Raw genomic sequence first — 19,257 nt, forward strand, 5'->3', positions numbered from 1 at the left:
CCTGCCCTTGTGGATCCTGATAACATCTCGCCCTCACTATATGAGAGCCCTGCCCTTGTGGGTCCTGATAGCATCTCGCCCTAACTACATGAGAGCCCTGCCCTTGTGGGTCCTGATGGCATCTCGCCCTAACTACATGAGAGCCCTGCCCTTGTGGGTCCTGATAGCATCTCGCCCTAACTACATGAGAGGCTATATTAGAGCCCTGCCCTTGTGGGTCCTGATAGCATCTCGCCCTAACTATATGAGAGCCCTGCCCTTCTGGGTCACGATAGCATCTCGCCGTAACTATATGAGAGCCCTGCCCTTGTGGGTCCTGATAGCATCTCGCCCTAACTACATGAGAGCCCTGCCCTTGTGGGTCCTGATAGTATCTCGCCCTAACTACATGAGAGCCCTGCCCTTGTGGGTCCTGATAGCATCTCGCCCTAACTACATGAGAGCCTATATGAGAGCCCTGCCCTTGTGGGTCCTGATAGCATCTCGCCCTAACTATATGAGAGCCCTGCCCTTCTGGGTCACGATAGCATCTCGCCGTAACTATATGAGAGCCCTGCCCTTGTGGGTCCTGATAGCATCTCGCCCTAACTACATGAGAGGCTATATTAGAGCCCTGCCCTTGTGGGTCCTGATAGCATCTCGCCCTAACTATATGAGAGCCCTGCCCTTCTGGGTCACGATAGCATCTCGCCGTAACTATATGAGAGCCCTGCCCTTGTGGGTCCTGATAGCATCTCGCCCTAACTATATGAGAGCCCTGCCCTTGTGGATCCAGATAGCATCTCGTCCTAACTATATGAGAGCCCTGCCCTTGTGGGTCCTGCTAGCTTCTCGCCCTAACTACATGAGAGCCCTGCCCTTGTGGGTCCTGATAGCATCTCGCCCTAACTACATGAGAGCCTATATGAGAGCCCTGCCCTTCTGGGTCCTGATAGCATCTCGCCCTAACTATATGAGAGCCCTGCCCTTGTGGGTCCTGATAGCATCTCGCCCTAACTACATGAGAGCCCTGCCCTTGTGGGTCCTGATAGCATCTCGCCCTAACTACATGAGAGTCCTGCCCTTGTGGGTCCTGATAGCATCTCGCCCTAACTACATGAGAGCCTATATGCGAACCCTGCCCTTGTGGGTCCTGATAGCATCTCGCCCTAACTATATGAGAGCCCTGCCCCTGTGGGTCCTGATAGCATCTCGCCCTAACTACATGAGAGGCTATATTAGAGCCCTGCCCTTGTGGGTCCTGATAGCATCTCGCCCTAACTATATGAGAGCCCTGCCCTTCTGGGTCACGATAGCATCTCGCCGTAACTATATGAGAGCCCTGCCCTTGTGGGTCCTGATAGCATCTCGCCCTAACTACATGAGAGCCCTGCCCTTGTGGGTCCTGATAGTATCTCGCCCTAACTACATGAGAGCCCTGCCCTTGTGGGTCCTGATAGCATCTCGCCCTAACTACATGAGAGCCTATATGAGAGCCCTGCCCTTGTGGGTCCTGATAGCATCTCGCCCTAACTACATGAGAGGCTATATTAGAGCCCTGCCCTTGTGGGTCCTGATAGTATCTCGCCCTAACTACATGAGAGCCCTGCCCTTGTGGGTCCTGATAGCATCTCGCCCTAACTACATGAGAGCCTATATGAGAGCCCTGCCCTTGTGGGTCCTGATAGCATCTCGCCCTAACTACATGAGAGCCCTGCCCTTGTGGGTCCTGATAAAATCTCGCCCTAACTACATGAGAGCCCTGCCCTTGTGGGTCCTGATAGCATCTCGCCCTAACTAAATGAGAGCCTATATGAGAGCCCTGCCCTTGTGGGTCCTGATAGCATCTCGCCTTAACTATATGAGAGCCCTGCCCTTGTGGATCCTGATAACATCTCGCCCTCACTATATGAGAGCCCTGCCCTTGTGGGTCCTGATAGCATCTCGCCCTAACTACATGAGAGCCCTGCCCTTGTGGGTCCTGATGGCATCTCGCCCTAACTACATGAGAGCCCTGCCCTTGTGGGTCCTGATAGCATCTCGCCCTAACTACATGAGAGGCTATATTAGAGCCCTGCCCTTGTGGGTCCTGATAGCATCTCGCCCTAACTATATGAGAGCCCTGCCCTTCTGGGTCACGATAGCATCTCGCCGTAACTATATGAGAGCCCTGCCCTTGTGGGTCCTGATAGCATCTCGCCCTAACTACATGAGAGCCCTGCCCTTGTGGGTCCTGATAGTATCTCGCCCTAACTACATGAGAGCCCTGCCCTTGTGGGTCCTGATAGCATCTCGCCCTAACTACATGAGAGCCTATATGAGAGCCCTGCCCTTGTGGGTCCTGATAGCATCTCGCCCTAACTATATGAGAGCCCTGCCCTTCTGGGTCACTATAGCATCTCGCCGTAACTATATGAGAGCCCTGCCCTTGTGGGTCCTGATAGCATCTCGCCCTAACTACATGAGAGGCTATATTAGAGCCCTGCCCTTGTGGGTCCTGATAGCATCTCGCCCTAACTATATGAGAGCCCTGCCCTTCTGGGTCGCGATAGCATCTCGCCGTAACTATATGAGAGCCCTGCCCTTGTGGGTCCTGATAGCATCTCGCCCTAACTATATGAGAGCCCTGCCCTTGTGGATCCAGATAGCATCTCGTCCTAACTATATGAGAGCCCTGCCCTTGTGGGTCCTGCTAGCTTCTCGCCCTAACTACATGAGAGCCCTGCCCTTGTGGGTCCTGATAGCATCTCGCCCTAACTACATGAGAGCCTATATGAGAGCCCTGCCCTTCTGGGTCCTGATAGCATCTCGCCCTAACTATATGAGAGCCCTGCCCTTGTGGGTCCTGATAGCATCTCGCCCTAACTACATGAGAGCCCTGCCCTTGTGGGTCCTGATAGCATCTCGCCCTAACTACATGAGAGTCCTGCCCTTGTGGGTCCTGATAGCATCTCGCCCTAACTACATGAGAGCCTATATGCGAACCCTGCCCTTGTGGGTCCTGATAGCATCTCGCCCTAACTATATGAGAGCCCTGCCCCTGTGGGTCCTGATAGCATCTCGCCCTAACTACATGAGAGCCCTGCCCTTGTGGGTCCTGATAGCATCTCGCCCTAACTACATGAGAGCCCTGCCCTTGTGGGTCCTGATAGCATCTCGCCCTAACTACATGAGAGCCTATATGAGAGCCCTGCCCTTGTGGGTCCTGATAGCATCTCGCCCTAACTACATGAGAGCCCTGCCCTTGTGGATCCAGATAGCATCTCGCCCTAACTATATGAGAGCCCTGCCCTTGTGGGTCCTGATAGCATCTCGCCCTAGCTACATGAGAGCCCTGCCCTTGTGGGCCCTGATAGCATCTCGCCCTAACTACGTGAGAGCCTATATGAGAGCCCTGCCCTTGTGGGTCCTGATAGCATCTCGCCCTAACTATATGAGAGCCCTGCTCTTGTGGATCCTGATAGCATCTCGCCCTAACTATATGAGAGCCCTGCCCTTGTGGGTCCTGATAGCATCTCGCCCTAACTGCATGAGAGCCCTGCCCTTGTGGGTCCTGATAGCATCTCGCCCTAACTACATGAGAGCCCTGCCCTTGTGGGTCCTGATAGCATCTCGCCCTAACTACATGAGAGTCTATATGAGAGCCCTGCCCTTGTGGTCCTGATAGCATCTTGCCCTAACTATATGAGAGCCCTGCCCTTGTGGATCCTGATACATCTCGCCCTAACTACATGAGAGCCCTGCCCATGTGGGTCCTGATACCATCTCGCCCTAACTACATGAGAGCCCTGCCCTTGTGGGTCCTGATAGCATCTCGCCCTAACTACATGAGAGCCCTGCCCTTGTGGGTCCTGATAGCATCTCGCCCTAAGAACATGAGAGCCTACATGAGAGCCCTGCCCTTGTGGGTCCTGATAGCATCTCGTCCTAACTATATGAGAGCCCTGCCCTTGTGGATCCTGATAGCATCTCGCCCTAACTATATGAGAGCCCTGCACTTGTGGGTCCTGATAGCATCTCGCCCTAAGTACATGAGAGCCCTGCCCTTGTGGGTCCTGATAGCATCTCGCCCTAACTACATGAGAGCCCTGCCCTTGTGGGTCCTGATAGCTCTCGCCCTAACTACATGAGAGCCTATATGAGAGCCCTGCCCTTGTGGGTCCTGATTGCATCTCGCCCTAACTATATGAGAGCCCTGCCCTTGTGGGTCCTGATAGCATCTCGCACTATCTACATGAGAGCCCTGCCCTTGTGGGTCCTGATAGCATCTCGCCCTAACTATATTAGAGCCCTGCCCTTGTGGATCCTGATAGCATCTCGCCCTAACTACATGACTGCCCTGCCCTTGTGGGTCCTGATAGCATCTCGCCCTAACTACATGAGAGCCCTGCCCTTGTGGGTCCTGATAGCATCTCGCCCTAACTATATGAGAGCCCTGCCCTTGTGAGTGCTGATAGCATCTCGCCCTAACTACATGAGAGCCCTGCCCTTGTGGGTCCTGATAGCATCTCGCCCTAACTATATGAGAGCCCTGACTTGTGGGTCCTGATAGCATCTCGCCCTAACTACATGAGAGCCCTGCCCTTGTGGGTCCTGATAGCATCTCGCCCTAACTACATGAGAGCCCTGCCCTTGTGGGTCCTGATAGCATCTCGCCCTAACTACATGAGAGCCTATATGAGAGCCCTGCCCTTGTGGGTCATGATGACATCTCGCCCTAACTACATGAGAGCCCTGCCCTTGTGGGTCCTGATAGCATCTCGCCCTAACTACATGAGAGCCTATATGGGAGCCCTGCCCTTTTGGATCCTGATAGCATCTCGCCCTAACTACAAGAGAGCCCTGCCCTTGTGGGTCCTGATAGCATCTTGCCCTAACTACATGAGAGCCCTCACTTGTGGGTCCTGATAGCATCTCGCCCTAACTACATGAGAGCCGTGCCCTTGTGGGTCCTGATAGCATCTCGCCCTAACTACATGAGAGCCTATATGAGAGCCCTGCCCTTGTGGGTCCTGATAGCATCTCGCCCTAACTATATGAGAGCCCTGCCCTTGTGTATCCTGATAACATCTCGCCCTAACTGTATGAGAGCCCTGCCCTTGTGGGTCCTGATAGCATCTCGCCCTAACTACATGAGATCCCTGCCCTTGTGGGTCCTGATAGCATCTCTCCCTAACTACATGAGAGCCCTGCCCTTGTGAGTCCTGATAGCATCTCGTCCTAACTACATGAAAGCCCTGCCCTTGTGGGTCCTGTTAGCATCTCGCCCTAACTACATGAGAGCCTGTATGAGAGCCCTGCCCTTGTGGGTCCTGATAGCATCTCGCCCTAACTATAAGAGAGCCCTGCCCTTGTGGAACCTGATAGCATCTCGCCCTAACTATATGAGAGCCCTGCCCTTGTGGGTCCTGATACCATCTCGCTCTAACTACATGAGAGCCCTGCCCTTGTGGGTCCTGATAGCATCTCGTCCTAACTACATGAAAGCCCTGCCCTTGTGGGTCCTGATAGCATTTCGCCCTAACTACATGAGAGCCTGTATGAGAGCCCTGCCCTTGTGGGTCCTGATAGCATCTCGGCCTAACTATATGAGAGCCCTGCCCTTGTGGGTCCTGATAGCATCTCGTGTTAACTACATGAGAGCCCTGCCCTTGTGGGTCGTGATAGCATCTCGCCCTAACTACATGAGAGCCCTGCCCTTGTGGGTCTTGATAGCATCTCGCCCTAACTACATGAGAGCCCGGCCCTTGTGGGTCCTGATAGCATCTCGCCCTAACTACATGAGAGCCCTGCCCTTGTGGGTCCTGATAGCATCTCGCCCTAACTACATGAGAGCCCTGCCCTTGTGGGTCCTGATAGCATCTCGCCCTAACTACATGAGAGCCTATATGAGAGCCCTGCCCTTGTGGGTCCTGGTAGCATCTCGCCCTAACTATATGAGAGCCCTGCCCTTGTGGATCCTGATAGCATCTCGCCCTAACTATATGAGAGCCCTGCCCTTGTGGGTCCTGATAGCATCTCGCCCTAACTGCATGAGAGCCCTGCCCTTGTGGGTCCTGATAGGATCTCGCCCTAACTACATGAGAGTCTATATGAGAGCCCTGCCCTTGTGGGTCCTGATAGCATCTCGCCCTAACTATATGAGAGCCCTGCCCTTGTGGATCCTGATAGCATCTCGCCCTAACTATATGAGAGCCCTGCCCTTGTGGGTCCTGATACCATCTCGCCCTAACTACATGAGAGCCCTGCCCTTGTGGGTCCTGATAGCATCTCGTCCTAACTACATGAAAGCCCTGCCCTTGTGGGTCCTGATAGCATCTCGCCCTAACTACATGAGAGCCTGTATGAGAGCCCTGCCCTTGTGGGTCCTGATAGCATCTCGGCCTAACTATATGAGAGCCCTGCCCTTGTGCGTCCCGATAGCATCTCGACCTAACTACATGAGAGCCCTGCCCTTGTGGGTCCTGATAGCATCTCGCCCTAACAACATGAGAGCCCTGCCCTTGTGGGTCTTGATAGCGTCTCGCCCTAACTACATGAGAGCCCTGCCCTTGTGGGTCCCGATAGCATCTCGCCCTAACTATGTGAGAGCCCTGCCCTTGTGGGTCCTGATAGCATCTCGCCCTAACAATATGAGAGCCCTGCCCTTGTGGGTCCTGATAGCATCTCGCCCTAACTATATGAGAGCCCTGCCCTTGTGGGTCCTGATAGCATCTCGCCCTAACTATATGAGAACCCTGCCCTTGTGGGTCCTGATAGCAACTCGCCCTTACTATATGAGAGCCCTGCCCTTGTGGGTCCTGATAGCATCTCTCCCTAACTATATGAGAGCCCTGCCCTTGTGGGCCCTGATAGCATCTCGCCCTAACTACATGAGAGCCCTGCCCTTTTGGGTCCTGATAGCGCCTCGCCCTAACTACATTAGAGCCCTGCCCTTGTGGGTCCTGATAGCATCTCGCCCTAACTACATGAGAGCCTATATGAGAGCCCTGCCCTTGTGGGTCCTGATAGCATCTCGCCCTAACTACATGAGAGCCCTACCCTTGTGGGTCCTGATAGCATCTCGCCCTAATTACATGAGAGCCCTGCCTTTGTGGGTCCTGATAGCATCTCGGCCTAACTATATGAGAGCCCTGCCCTTGTGGGTCCTGATAGCATCTCGACCTAACTACATGAGAGCCCTGCCCTTGTGGGTCCTGATAGCATCTCGTCATAACTACATGAAAGCCCTGCCCTTGTGGGTCCTGATAGCATCTCGCCCTAACTATATGAGAGCCCTGCCCTTGTGGGTCCTGATACCATCTCGCCCTAACTACATGAGAGCCCTGCCCTTGTGGGTCCTGATAGCATCTCGTCCTAACTACATGAAAGCCCTGCCCTTGTGGGTCCTGATAGCATCTCGCCCTAACTACATGAGAGCCTGTATGAGAGCCCTGCCCTTGTGGGTCCTGATAGCATCTCGCCCTAACTATATGAGAGCCCTGCCTTTGTGGGTCCTGATAGCATCTCGGCCTAACTACATGAGAGCCCTGCCCTTGTGGGTCCTGATAGCATCTCGCCCTAACTACATGAGAGCCCTGCCTTTGTGGGTCCTGATAGCATCTCGGCCTAACTACATGAGAGCCCTGCCCTTGTGGGTCCTGATAGCATCTCGCCCTAATTACATGAGAGCCCTGCCTTTGTGGGTCCTGATAGCATCTCGGCCTAACTATATGAGAGCCCTGCCCTTGTGGGTCCTGATAGCATCTCGACCTAACTACATGAGAGCCCTGCCCTTGTGGGTCCTGATAGCATCTCGTCATAACTACATGAAAGCCCTGCCCTTGTGGGTCCTGATAGCATCTCGCCCTAACTATATGAGAGCCCTGCCCTTGTGGGTCCTGATACCATCTCGCCCTAACTACATGAGAGCCCTGCCCTTGTGGGTCCTGATAGCATCTCGTCCTAACTACATGAAAGCCCTGCCCTTGTGGGTCCTGATAGCATCTCGCCCTAACTACATGAGAGCCTGTATGAGAGCCCTGCCCTTGTGGGTCCTGATAGCATCTCGGCCTAACTACATGAGAGCCCTGCCCTTGTGGGTCCTGATAGCATCTCGCCCTAACTACATGAGAGCCCTGCCTTTGTGGGTCCTGATAGCATCTCGGCCTAACTACATGAGAGCCCTGCCCTTGTGGGTCCTGATAGCATCTCGCCCTAATTACGTGAGAGCCCTGCCTTTGTGGGTCCTGATAGCATCTCGGCCTAACTATATGAGAGCCCTGCCCTTGTGGGTCCTGATAGCATCTCGCCCTAACTACATGAGAGCCCTGCCTTTGTGGGTCCTGATAGCATCTCGGCCTAACTACATGAGAGCCCTGCCCTTGTGGGTCCTGATAGCATCTCGCCCTAATTACATGAGAGCCCTGCCTTTGTGGGTCCTGATAGCATCTCGGCCTAACTATATGAGAGCCCTGCCCTTGTGGGTCCTGATAGCATCTCGACCTAACTACATGAGAGCCCTGCCCTTGTGGGTCCTGATAGCATCTCGTCATAACTACATGAAAGCCCTGCCCTTGTGGGTCCTGATAGCATCTCGCCCTAACTATATGAGAGCCCTGCCCTTGTGGGTCCTGATACCATCTCGCCCTAACTACATGAGAGCCCTGCCCTTGTGGGTCCTGATAGCATCTCGGCCTAACTACATGAGAGCCCTGCCCTTGTGGGTCCTGATAGCATCTCGCCCTAATTACATGAGAGCCCTGCCTTTGTGGGTCCTGATAGCATCTCGGCCTAACTATATGAGAGCCCTGCCCTTGTGGGTCCTGATAGCATCTCGCCCTAACTACATGAGAGCCCTGCCTTTGTGGGTCCTGATAGCATCTCGGCCTAACTACATGAGAGCCCTGCCTTTGTGGGTCCTGATAGCATCTCGGCCTAACTACATGAGAGCCCTGCCCTTGTGGGTCCTGATAGCATCTCGCCCTAATTACATGAGAGCCCTGCCTTTGTGGGTCCTGATAGCATCTCGGCCTAACTATATGAGAGCCCTGCCCTTGTGGGTCCTGATAGCATCTCGCCCTAATTACATGAGAGCCCTGCCCTTGTGGGTCCTGATAGCATCTCGGCCTAACTACATGAGAGCCCTGCCCTTGTGGGTCCTGATAGCATCTCGCCCTAATTACATGAGAGCCCTGCCCTTGTGGGTCCTGATAGCATCTCGTCATAACTACATGAAAGCCCTGCCCTTGTGGGTCCTGATAGCATCTCGCCCTAACTACATGAGAGCCCTGCCCTTGTGGGTCCTGATAGCATCTCGCCCTAACAATATGAGAGCCCTGCCCTTGTGGGTCCTGATAGCATCTCGCCCTAACTATATGAGAGCCCTGCCCTTGTGGGTCCTGATACCATCTCGCCCTAACTACATGAGAGCCCTGCCCTTGTGGGTCCTGATAGCATCTCGCCCTAATTACATGAGAGCCCTGCCCTTGTGGGTCCTGATAGCATCTCGTCATAACTACATGAAAGCCCTGCCCTTGTGGGTCCTGATAGCATCTCGCCCTAACTATATGAGAGCCCTGCCCTTGTGGGTCCTGATACCATCTCGCCCCAACTACATGAGAGCCCTGCCCTTGTGGGTCCTGATAGCATCTCGGCCTAACTACATGAGAGCCCTGCCCTTGTGGGTCCTGATAGCATCTCGCCCTAATTACATGAGAGCCCTGCCTTTGTGGGTCCTGATAGCATCTCGGCCTAACTATATGAGAGCCCTGCCTTTGTGGGTCCTGATAGCATCTCGGCCTAACTATATGAGAGCCCTGCCCTTGTGGGTCCTGATAGCATCTCGCCCTAACTACATGAGAGCCCTGCCTTTGTGGGTCCTGATAGCATCTCGGCCTAACTACATGAGAGCCCTGCCCTTGTGGGTCCTGATAGCATCTCGCCCTAATTACATGAGAGCCCTGCCTTTGTGGGTCCTGATAGCATCTCGGCCTAACTATATGAGAGCCCTGCCCTTGTGGGTCCTGATAGCATCTCGCCCTAACTACATGAGAGCCCTGCCTTTGTGGGTCCTGATAGCATCTCGGCCTAACTACATGAGAGCCCTGCCCTTGTGGGTCCTGATAGCATCTCGCCCTAATTACATGAGAGCCCTGCCTTTGTGGGTCCTGATAGCATCTCGGCCTAACTATATGAGAGCCCTGCCCTTGTGGGTCCTGATAGTATCTCGCCCTAACTACATGAGAGCCTGTATGAGAGCCCTGCCCTTGTGGGTCCTGATAGCATCTCGGCCTAACTATAAGAGAGCCCTGCCCTTGTGGGTCCTGATAGCATCTCGCCCTAACTACATGAGAGCCCTGCCTTTGTGGGTCCTGATAGCATCTCGGCCTAACTACATGAGAGCCCTGCCCTTGTGGGTCCTGATAGCATCTCGCCCTAATTACATGAGAGCCCTGCCTTTGTGGGTCCTGATAGCATCTCGCCCTAACTATATGAGATCCCTGCCCTTGTGGATCCTGATAGCATCTCGCCCTAACTATATGAGAGCCCTGCCCTTGTGGGTCCTGATACCATCTCGCCCTAACTACATGAGAGCCCTGCCCTTGTGGGTCCTGATAGCATCTCGTCCTAACTACATGAAAGCCCTGCCCTTGTGGGTCCTGATAGTATCTCGCCCTAACTACATGAGAGCCTGTATGAGAGCCCTGCCCTTGTGGGTCCTGATAGCATCTCGGCCTAACTATGTGAGAGCCCTGCCCTTGTGGGTCCTGATAGCATCTCGCCCTAACAATATGAGAGCCCTGCCCTTGTGGGTCCTGATAGCATCTCGCCCTAACTATATGAGAGCCCTGCCCTTGTGGGTCCTGATAGCATCTCGCCCTAACTATATGAGAGCCCTGCCCTTGTGGGTCCTGATAGCAACTCGCCCTTACTATATGAGAGCCCTGCCCTTGTGGGTCCTGATAGCATCTCTCCCTAACTATATGAGAGCCCTGCCCTTGTGGGCCCTGATAGCATCTCGCCCTAACTACATGAGAGCCCTGCCCTTTTGGGTCCTGATAGCGCCTCGCCCTAACTACATTAGAGCCCTGCCCTTGTGGGTCCTGATAGCATCTCGCCCTAACTACATGAGAGCCTATATGAGAGCCCTGCCCTTGTGGGTCCTGATAGCATCTCGCCCTAACTACATGAGAGCCCTGCCCTTGTGGGTCCTGATAGCATCACGCCCTAATTACATGAGAGCCCTGCCTTTGTGGGTCCTGATAGCATCTCGCCCTAACTATATGAGAGCCCTGCCCTTGTGGGTCCTGATAGCATCTCCCCTAACTACATGAGAGCCCTGCCCTTGTGGGTCCTGATAGCATCTCGCCCTAACTACATGACAGCCCTGCCCTTGTGGGTCCTGATAGCATCTCGCCCTAACTATATGAGAGCCCTGCCCTTGTGGGTCCTGATAGCATCTCGCCCTAACTACATAGAGCCCTGCCCTTGTGGGTCCTGATAGCATCTCGCCCTGAATACTTGAGAGCCCTGCCCTTGTGGGTCCTGATAGCATCTCGCCCTAACTACATGAGAGCCTATATGAGAGCCCTGCCCTTGTGGGTCCTAATAGCATCTCGCCCTAACTATATGAGAGCCCTGCCCTTGTGGGTCCTGATAGCATCTCGCCCTAACTATATGAGAGCCCTGCCCTTGTGGGTCCTGATAGCATCTCGCCCTAACTACATGAGAGCCCTGCCCTTGTGGGTCCTGATAGCATCTCGCCCTAACTATATGAAAGCCCTGCCCTTGTGGGTCCTGATAGCATCTCGCCCTAACTACATGTGAGCCCTGCCCTTGTGGGTCCTGATAGCATCTCTCCCTAACTACATGAGAGCCCTGCCCTTGTGGGTCCTGATAGCATCTCGCCCTATCTATGTGAGAGCCCTGCCCTTGTGGATCCTGATAGCATCTCCCCCTAACTATATGAGAGACCTGCCCTTGTGGGTCCTGATAGCATCTCGCCCTAACTATATGAGAGCCCTGCCCTTGTGGGTCCTGATAGCATCTCGCCCTAACTACATGAGAGCCCTGCCCTTGTGGGCCCTGATAGCATCTCGCCCTAACTACATGAGAGCCCTGCCCTTGTGGGTCCTGATAGCATCTCGCCCTAACTACATGGGAGCCTATATGAAAGCCCTGCCCTTGTGGGTCCTGATAGCATCTCGCCCTAACTATATGACAGCCCTGCCCTTGTGGATCCTGATAGCATCTCGCCCTAACCATATGAGAGCCCTGCCCTTGTGGGTCCTGATAGCATCTCGCCCTAACTACATGAGAGCCCTGCCCTTGTGGGTCCTGATAGCATCTCGCCCTAACTACATGAGAGCCCTGCCCTTGTGGGTCCTGATAGCATCTCGCCCTAACTGCATGAGAACCCTGCCCTTGTGAGTACTGATAGCATCTCGCCCTAACTACATGAGAGCCCTGCCCTTGTGGGTCCTGATAGCATCTCGCCCTAACTACATGAGAGCCCTGCCCTTGTGGGTCCTGATAGCATCTCGCCCTAACTACATGAGAGCCCTGCCCTTGTGAGTCCTGATAGCATCTCGCCCTAACTACATGAGAGCCTATATGAGAGCCCTGCCCTTGTGGGTCCTGATAGCATCTCGCCCTAACTACATGAGAGCCCTGCCCTTGTGGGTCCTGATAGCATCTCGCCCTAACTACATGAGAGCCCTGCCCTTGTGGGTCCTGATAGCATCTCGCCCTAACTACATGAGAGCCCTGCCCTTGTGGGTCCTGATAGCATCTCGCCCTAACTACATGAGAGCCTATATGAGAGCCCTGCCCTTGTGGGTCCTGATAGCATCTCGCCCTAACTATATGAGAGCCCTGCCCTTGTGGATCCTGATAGCATCTCGCCCTAACTATATGCGAGCCCTGCCCTTGTGGGTCCTGATAGCATCTCGCCCTAACTACATGGGAGCCTATATGAGAGCCCTGCCCTTGTGGGTCCTGATAGCATCTCGCCTTAACTATATGAGAGCCCAGCCCTTGTGGACCCTGATAGCATCTCGCCCTAACTATATGAGAGCCCTGCCCTTGTGGGTCCTGATAGCATCTCGCCCTAACTACATGAGAGCCCTGCCCTTGTGGGTCCTGATAGCATCTCGCCCTAACTACATGAGAGCCCTGCCCTTGTGGGTCCTGATAGCATCTCGCCCTAACTACATGAGAACCTATATGAGAGCCCTGCCCTTGTGGGTCCTGATAGCATCTCGCCGTAACTACATGAGAGCCCTGCCCTTGTGGGTCCTGATAGCATCTCGCCCTAACTACATGAGAGCCCTGCCCTTGTGGGTCCTGATAGCATCTCGCCCTAACTACATGAGAGCCCTGCCCTTGTGGGTCCTGATAGCATCTCGCCCTAACTATATGAGAGCCCTGCCCTTGTGGGTCCTGATAGCATCTCGCCCTAACTACATGAGTGCCCTGCCCTTGTGGGTCCTGATAGCATCTCGCCCTAACTACATGAGAGCCCTGCCCTTGTGGGTCCTAATAGCATCTCGCCCTAACTACATGAGAGCCTATATAAGAGCCCTGCCCTTGTGGGTCCTGATAGCATCTCGCCCTAACTATATGAGTTCCCTGCCCTTGTGGATCGTGATAGGATCTCGCCCTAACTATATGAGAGCCCTGCCCTTGTGGGTCCTGATAGCATCTCGCCCTAACTACATGAGAGCCTATATGAGAGCCCTGCCCTTGTGGGTCCTGATAGCATCTCGCCTTAACTATATGAGAGCCCAGCCCTAGTGGATCCTGATAGCATCTCGCCCTAACTATATGAGAGCCCTGCCCTTGTGGGTCCTGATAGCATCTCGCCCTAACTACATGAGAGCCCTGCCCTTGTGGGTCCTGATAGCATCTCGCCCTAACTACATGAGAGCCCTGCCCTTGTGGGTCCTGATTGCATCTCGCCCTAACTACATGAGAGCCTATATGAGAGCCCTGCCCTTGTGGGTCCTGATAGCATCTAGCCCTAACTATATGTGAGCCCTGCCCTTGTGGATCCTGATAGCATCTCCCCCTAACTATATGAGAGCCCTGCCCTTGTGGGTCCTGATAGGATCTCGCCCTAACTACATGAGAGCCCTGCCCTTGTAGGTCCTGATAGCATCTCGCCCTAACTACATGGGAGCCTATATGAAAGCCCTGCCCTTGTGGGTCCTGATAGCATCTCGTCCTAACTATATGAGAGCCCTGCCCTTGTGGATCCTGATAGCATCTCGCCCTAACCATATGAGAGCCCTGCCCTTGTGAGTCCTGATAGCATCTCGCCCTAACTACATGAGAGCCCTGCCCTTGTGGGTCCTGATAGCATCTCGCCCTAACTACATGAGAGCCCTGCCCTTGTGGGTCCTGATAGCATCTCGCCCTAACTACATGAGAGCCCTGCCCTTGTGAGTCCTGATAGCATCTCGCCCTAACTACATGAGAGCCCTGCCCCTGTGGGTCCTGATAGCATCTCGCCCTAACTACATGAGAGCCCTGCCCTTGTGGGTCCTGATAGCATCTCGCCCTAACTACGTGAGAGCCCTGCCCTTGTGAGTCCTGATAGCATCTCGCCCTAACTACATGAGAGCCTATATGAGAGGCCTGCCCTTGTGGGTCCTGATAGCATCTCGCCCTAACTATATGAGAGCCCAGCCCTTGTGGATCCTGATAGCATCTCGCCGTAACTATATGAGAGCCCTGCCCTTGTGGGTCCTGATAGCATCTCGCCCTAACTACATGAGAGCCCTGCCATTGTGGGTCCTGATAGCATCTCGCCCTAACTACATGAGAGCCCTGCCCTTGTGGGTCCTGATAGCATCTCGCCCTAACTACATGAGAGCCCTGCCCTTGTGGGTCCTGATAGCATCTCGCCCTAACTACATGAGAGCCTATATGAGAGCCCTGCCCTTGTGGGTCCTGATAGCATCTCGCCCTAACTATATGAGAGCCCTGCCCTTGTGGATCCTGATAGCATATCGCCCTAACCATATGAGAGCCCTGCCCTTGTGGGTCCTGATAGCATCTCGCCCTAACTACATGGGAGCCTATATGAGAGCCCTGCCCTTGTGGGTCCTGATAGCATCTAGCCTTAACTATATGAGAGCCCAGCCCTTGTGGATCCTGATAGCATCTCGCCCTAACTATATGAGAGCCCTGCCCTTGTGGGTCCTGATAGCATCTCGCCCTAACTACATGAGAGCCCTGCCCTTGTGGGTCCTGATAGCATCTCGCCCTAACTACATGAGAGCCCTGCCCTTGTGGGTCCTGATAGCATCTCGCCCTAACTACATGAGAGCCTATATGAGAGCCCTGCCCTTGTGGGTCCTGATAGCATCTCGCCCTAACTACATGAGAGCCCTGCCCTTGTGGGTCCTGATAGCATCTCGCCCTAACTACATGAGAGCCCTGCCCTTGTGGGTCCTGATAGCATCTCGCCCTAACTACATGAGAGCCCTGCCCTTGTGGGTCCTGATAGCATCTCGCCCTAACTATATGAGAGCCCTGCCCTTGTGGGTCCTGATAGCATCTCGCCCTAACTACATGAGTGCCCTGCCCTTGTGGGTCCTGATAGCATCTCGCCCTAACTACATGAGAGCCCTGCCCTTGTGGGTCCTAATAGCATCTCGCCCTAACTACATGAGTGCCTATATGAGAGCCCTGCCCTTGTGGGTCCTGGTAGCATCTCGCCCTAACTATATGAGAGCCCTGCCCTTGTGGATCCTGATAGCATCTCGCCCTAACTATATGAGAGCCCTGCCCTTGTGGGTCCTGATAGCATCTCGCCCTAACTACATGAGAGCCCTGCCCTTGTGGGTCCTGATAGCATCTCGCCCTAACTACATGAGAGCCCTGCCCTTGTGGGTCCTGATTGCATCTCGCCCTAACTACATGAGAGCCTATATGAGAGCCCTGCCCTTGTGGGTCCTGATAGCATCTCGCCCTAACTACATGAGAGCCTATATGAGAGCCCTGCCCTTGTGGGTCCTGATAGCATCTCGCCTTAACTATATGAGAGCCCAGCCCTTGTGGATGCTGATAGCATCTCGCCCTAACTATATGAGAGCCCTGCCCTTGTGGGTCCTGATAGCATCTCGCCCTAACTACATGAGAGCCCTGCCCTTGTGGGTCCTGATAGCATCTCGCCCTAACTACATGAGAGCCCTGCCCTTGTGGGTCCTGATTGCATCTCGCCCTAACTACATGAGAGCCTATATGAGAGCCCTGCCCTTGTGGGTCCTGATAGCATCTCGCCCTAACTATATGAGAGCCCTGCCCTTGTGGATCCTGATAGCATCTCGCCCTAACTATATTTGAGCCCTGCCCTTGTGGGTCCTGATAGCATCTCGCCCTAACTGCATGAGAGCCCTGCCCTTGTGGGTCCTGATACCATCTCGCCCTAACTACATGAGAGCCCTGCCCTTGTGGGTCCTGATAGCATCTCGCCCTAACTACATGAGAGCCCTGCCCTTGTGAGTCCTGATAGCATCTCGCCCTAACTACATGAGAGCCTATATGAGAGCCCTGCCCTTGTGGGTCCTGATAGCATCTCGCCCTAACTATATGAGAGCCCAGCCCTTGTGGATCCTTATAGCATCTCGCCCTAACTATATGAGAGCCCAGCCCTTGTGGATCCTGATAGCATCTCGCCCTAACTATATGAGAGCCCTGCCCTTGTGGGTCCTGATAGGATCTCGCCCTAACTACATGAGAGCCCTGCCCTTGTGGGTCCTGATAGCATCTCGCCCTATCTACATGGGAGCCTATATGAAAGCCCTGCCCTTGTGGGTCCTGATAGAATCTCGCCCTAACTATATGAGTGCCCTGCCCTTGTGGATCCTGATAGCATCTCGCCCTAACTATATGAGAGTCCTGCCCTTGTGGGTCCTGATAGCATCTCGCCCTAACTACATGAGAGCCCTGCCCTTGTGGGTCCTGATAGCATCTCGCCCTAACTACATGAGAGCCCTGCCCTTGTGGGTCCTGATAGCATCTCGCCCTAACTACATGAGAGCCCTGCCCTTGTGGGTCCTGATAGCATCTCGCCCTAACTACATGAGAGCCCTGCCCTTGTGGGTCCTGATAGCATCTCGCCCTAACTACATGAGAGCCCTGCCCTTGTGAGTCCTGATAGCATCTCGCCCTAACTACATGGGAGCCTATATGAGAGCCCTGCCCTTGTGGGTCCTGATAGCATCTCGCCCTAACTATATGAGAGCCCTGCCCTTGTGGATCCTGATAGCATCTCGCCCTAACTATATGAGAGCCCTGCCCTTGTGGGTCCTGATAGCATCTCGCCCTAACTACATGAGAGCCCTGCCCTTGTGGGTCCTGATAGCATCTCGCCCTAACTACATGAGAGCCCTGCCCTTGTGGGTCCTGATAGCATCTCGCCCTAACTACATGAGAGCCCTGCCCTTGTGAGTCCTGATAGCATCTCGCCCTAACTACATGAAAGCCTATATGAGAGCCCTGCCCTTGTGGGTCCTGATAGCATCTCGGCTCAACTATATGAGAGCCCAGCCCTTGTGGATCCTGATAGCATCTCGCCATATCTATATGAGAGCCCTGCCCTTGTGGGTCCTGATAGCATCTCGCCCTAACTACATGAGAGCCCTGCCCTTGTGGGTCCTGATAGCATCTCGCCCTAACTACATGAGAGCCCTGCCCTTGTGGGTCCTGATAGCATCTCGCCCTAACTACATGAGAGCCTATATGAGAGCCCTGCCCTTGTGGGTCCTGATAGCATCTCGCCCTAACTATATGAGAGCCCAGCCCTTGTGGATCCTGATAGCATCTCGCCCTAACTATATGAGAGACCTGCCCTTGTGGGTCCTGATAGCATCTCGCCCTAACTACATGAGTGCCGTGCCCTTGTGGGTCCTGATAGCATCTCGCCCTAACTACATGAGAGCCCTGCCATTGTGGGTCCTAATAGCATCTCGCCCTAACTACATGAGAGCCTATATGAGAGCCCTGCCCTTGTGGGTCCTGATAGCATCTCGCCCTAACTATATGAGAGCCCAGCCCTTGTGGATCCTGATAGCATCTCGCCCTAGCTATATGAGAGCTCTGCCCTTGTGGGTCCTGATAGCATCTCGCCCTAACTACATGAGAGCCCAGCCATTGTGGGTCCTGATAGCATCTCGCCCTAACTACATGAGAGCCCTGCCCTTGTGGGTCCTGATAGCATCTCGCCCTAACTACATGAGAGCCCTGCCCTTGTGGGTCCTGATAGCATCTCGCCCTACCTACATGGGAGCCTATATGAGAGCCCTGCCCTTGTGGGTCCTGATAGCATCTCGCCCTAACTATATGAGAGCCCTGCCCTTGTGGATCCTGATAGGATCTTTCCCTAACTATATGAGAGCCCTGCCCTTGTGGGTCCTGATAGCATCTCGCCCTAACTACATGAGAGCCCTGCCCTTGTGGGTCCTGATAGCATCTCGCCCTAACTACATGAGAGCCCTGCCCTTGTGGGTCCTGATAGCATCTCGCCCTAACTACATGAGAGCCCTGCCCTTGTGAGTCCTGATAGCATCTCGCCCTAGCTATATGAGAGCCCTGCCCTTGTGGGTCCTGATAGCATCTCGCCCTAACTACATGAGAGCCCTGCCCTTGTGGGTCCTGATAGCATCTCGCCCTAACTACATGAGAGCCCTGCCCTTGTGGGTCCAGATAGCATCTCGCCCTAACTACATGAGAGCCTATATGAGAGCCCTGCCCTTGTGGGTCCTGATAGCATCTCGCCCCAACTATATGAGAGCCCTGCCCTTGTGGATCCTGATAGCATCTCGCCCTAACTATATGAGAGCCCTGCCCTTGTGGGTCCTGATAGCATCTCGCCCTAACTACATGAGAGCCCTGCCCTTGTGGGTCCTGATAGCATCTCGCCCTAACTACATGAGAGCCTATATGAGAGCCCTGCCCTTGTGGGTCCTGATAGCATCTCGCCCTAACTACATGAGAGCCTATATGAGAGCCCTGCCCTTGTGGATCCTGATAGCATCTCGCCTTAACTATATGAGAGCCCAGCCCTTGTGGGTCCTGATAGCATCTCGCCCTAACTACATGAGAGCCCTGCCCTTGTGGGTCCTGATAGCATCTCGCCCTACCTACATGGGAGCCTATATGAGAGCCCTGCCCTTGTGGGTCCTGATAGCATCTCGCCCTAAGTATATGAGAGCCCTGCCCTTGTGGATCCTGATAGCATCTTTCCCTAACTATATGAGAGCCCTGCCCTTGTGGGTCCTGATAGCATCT

General features: G+C 54.2%; 2 protein-coding genes across 2 annotated transcripts; both read left to right on the forward strand.

The window, feature by feature from the left end:
• Positions 1-11,829: 11,829 nt before the first annotated feature.
• On the forward strand, positions 11,830-12,390 carry LOC124622764. Its single transcript, XM_047148554.1, has one exon. The coding sequence runs from the start codon at positions 11,830-11,832 to the stop codon at positions 12,388-12,390; it is 561 nt and encodes a 186-aa protein (XP_047004510.1).
• A 4,119-nt stretch (positions 12,391-16,509) lies between these two features.
• Positions 16,510-17,118, forward strand: LOC124622765. The gene has a single exon (XM_047148556.1). It carries the CDS (start codon positions 16,510-16,512, stop codon positions 17,116-17,118), a length of 609 nt encoding a protein of 202 aa, XP_047004512.1.
• The last annotated feature ends 2,139 nt before the right edge of the window (positions 17,119-19,257 follow it).

Source organism: Schistocerca americana, chromosome 7, assembly GCF_021461395.2.
Source record: "Schistocerca americana isolate TAMUIC-IGC-003095 chromosome 7, iqSchAmer2.1, whole genome shotgun sequence".
Taxonomy (NCBI): domain Eukaryota; kingdom Metazoa; phylum Arthropoda; class Insecta; order Orthoptera; family Acrididae; genus Schistocerca; species Schistocerca americana.

Excerpts from the sequence above, each read along its gene's own strand:
- LOC124622764 (XM_047148554.1), top strand. The coding sequence starts at position 11,830 with ATGAGAGCCCTGCCCTTGTGGGTCCTGATAGCATCTCGCCCTATCTAT.
- LOC124622765 (XM_047148556.1), top strand. The coding sequence starts at position 16,510 with ATGAGAGCCCTGCCCTTGTGGGTCCTGATAGCATCTCGCCCTAACTAT.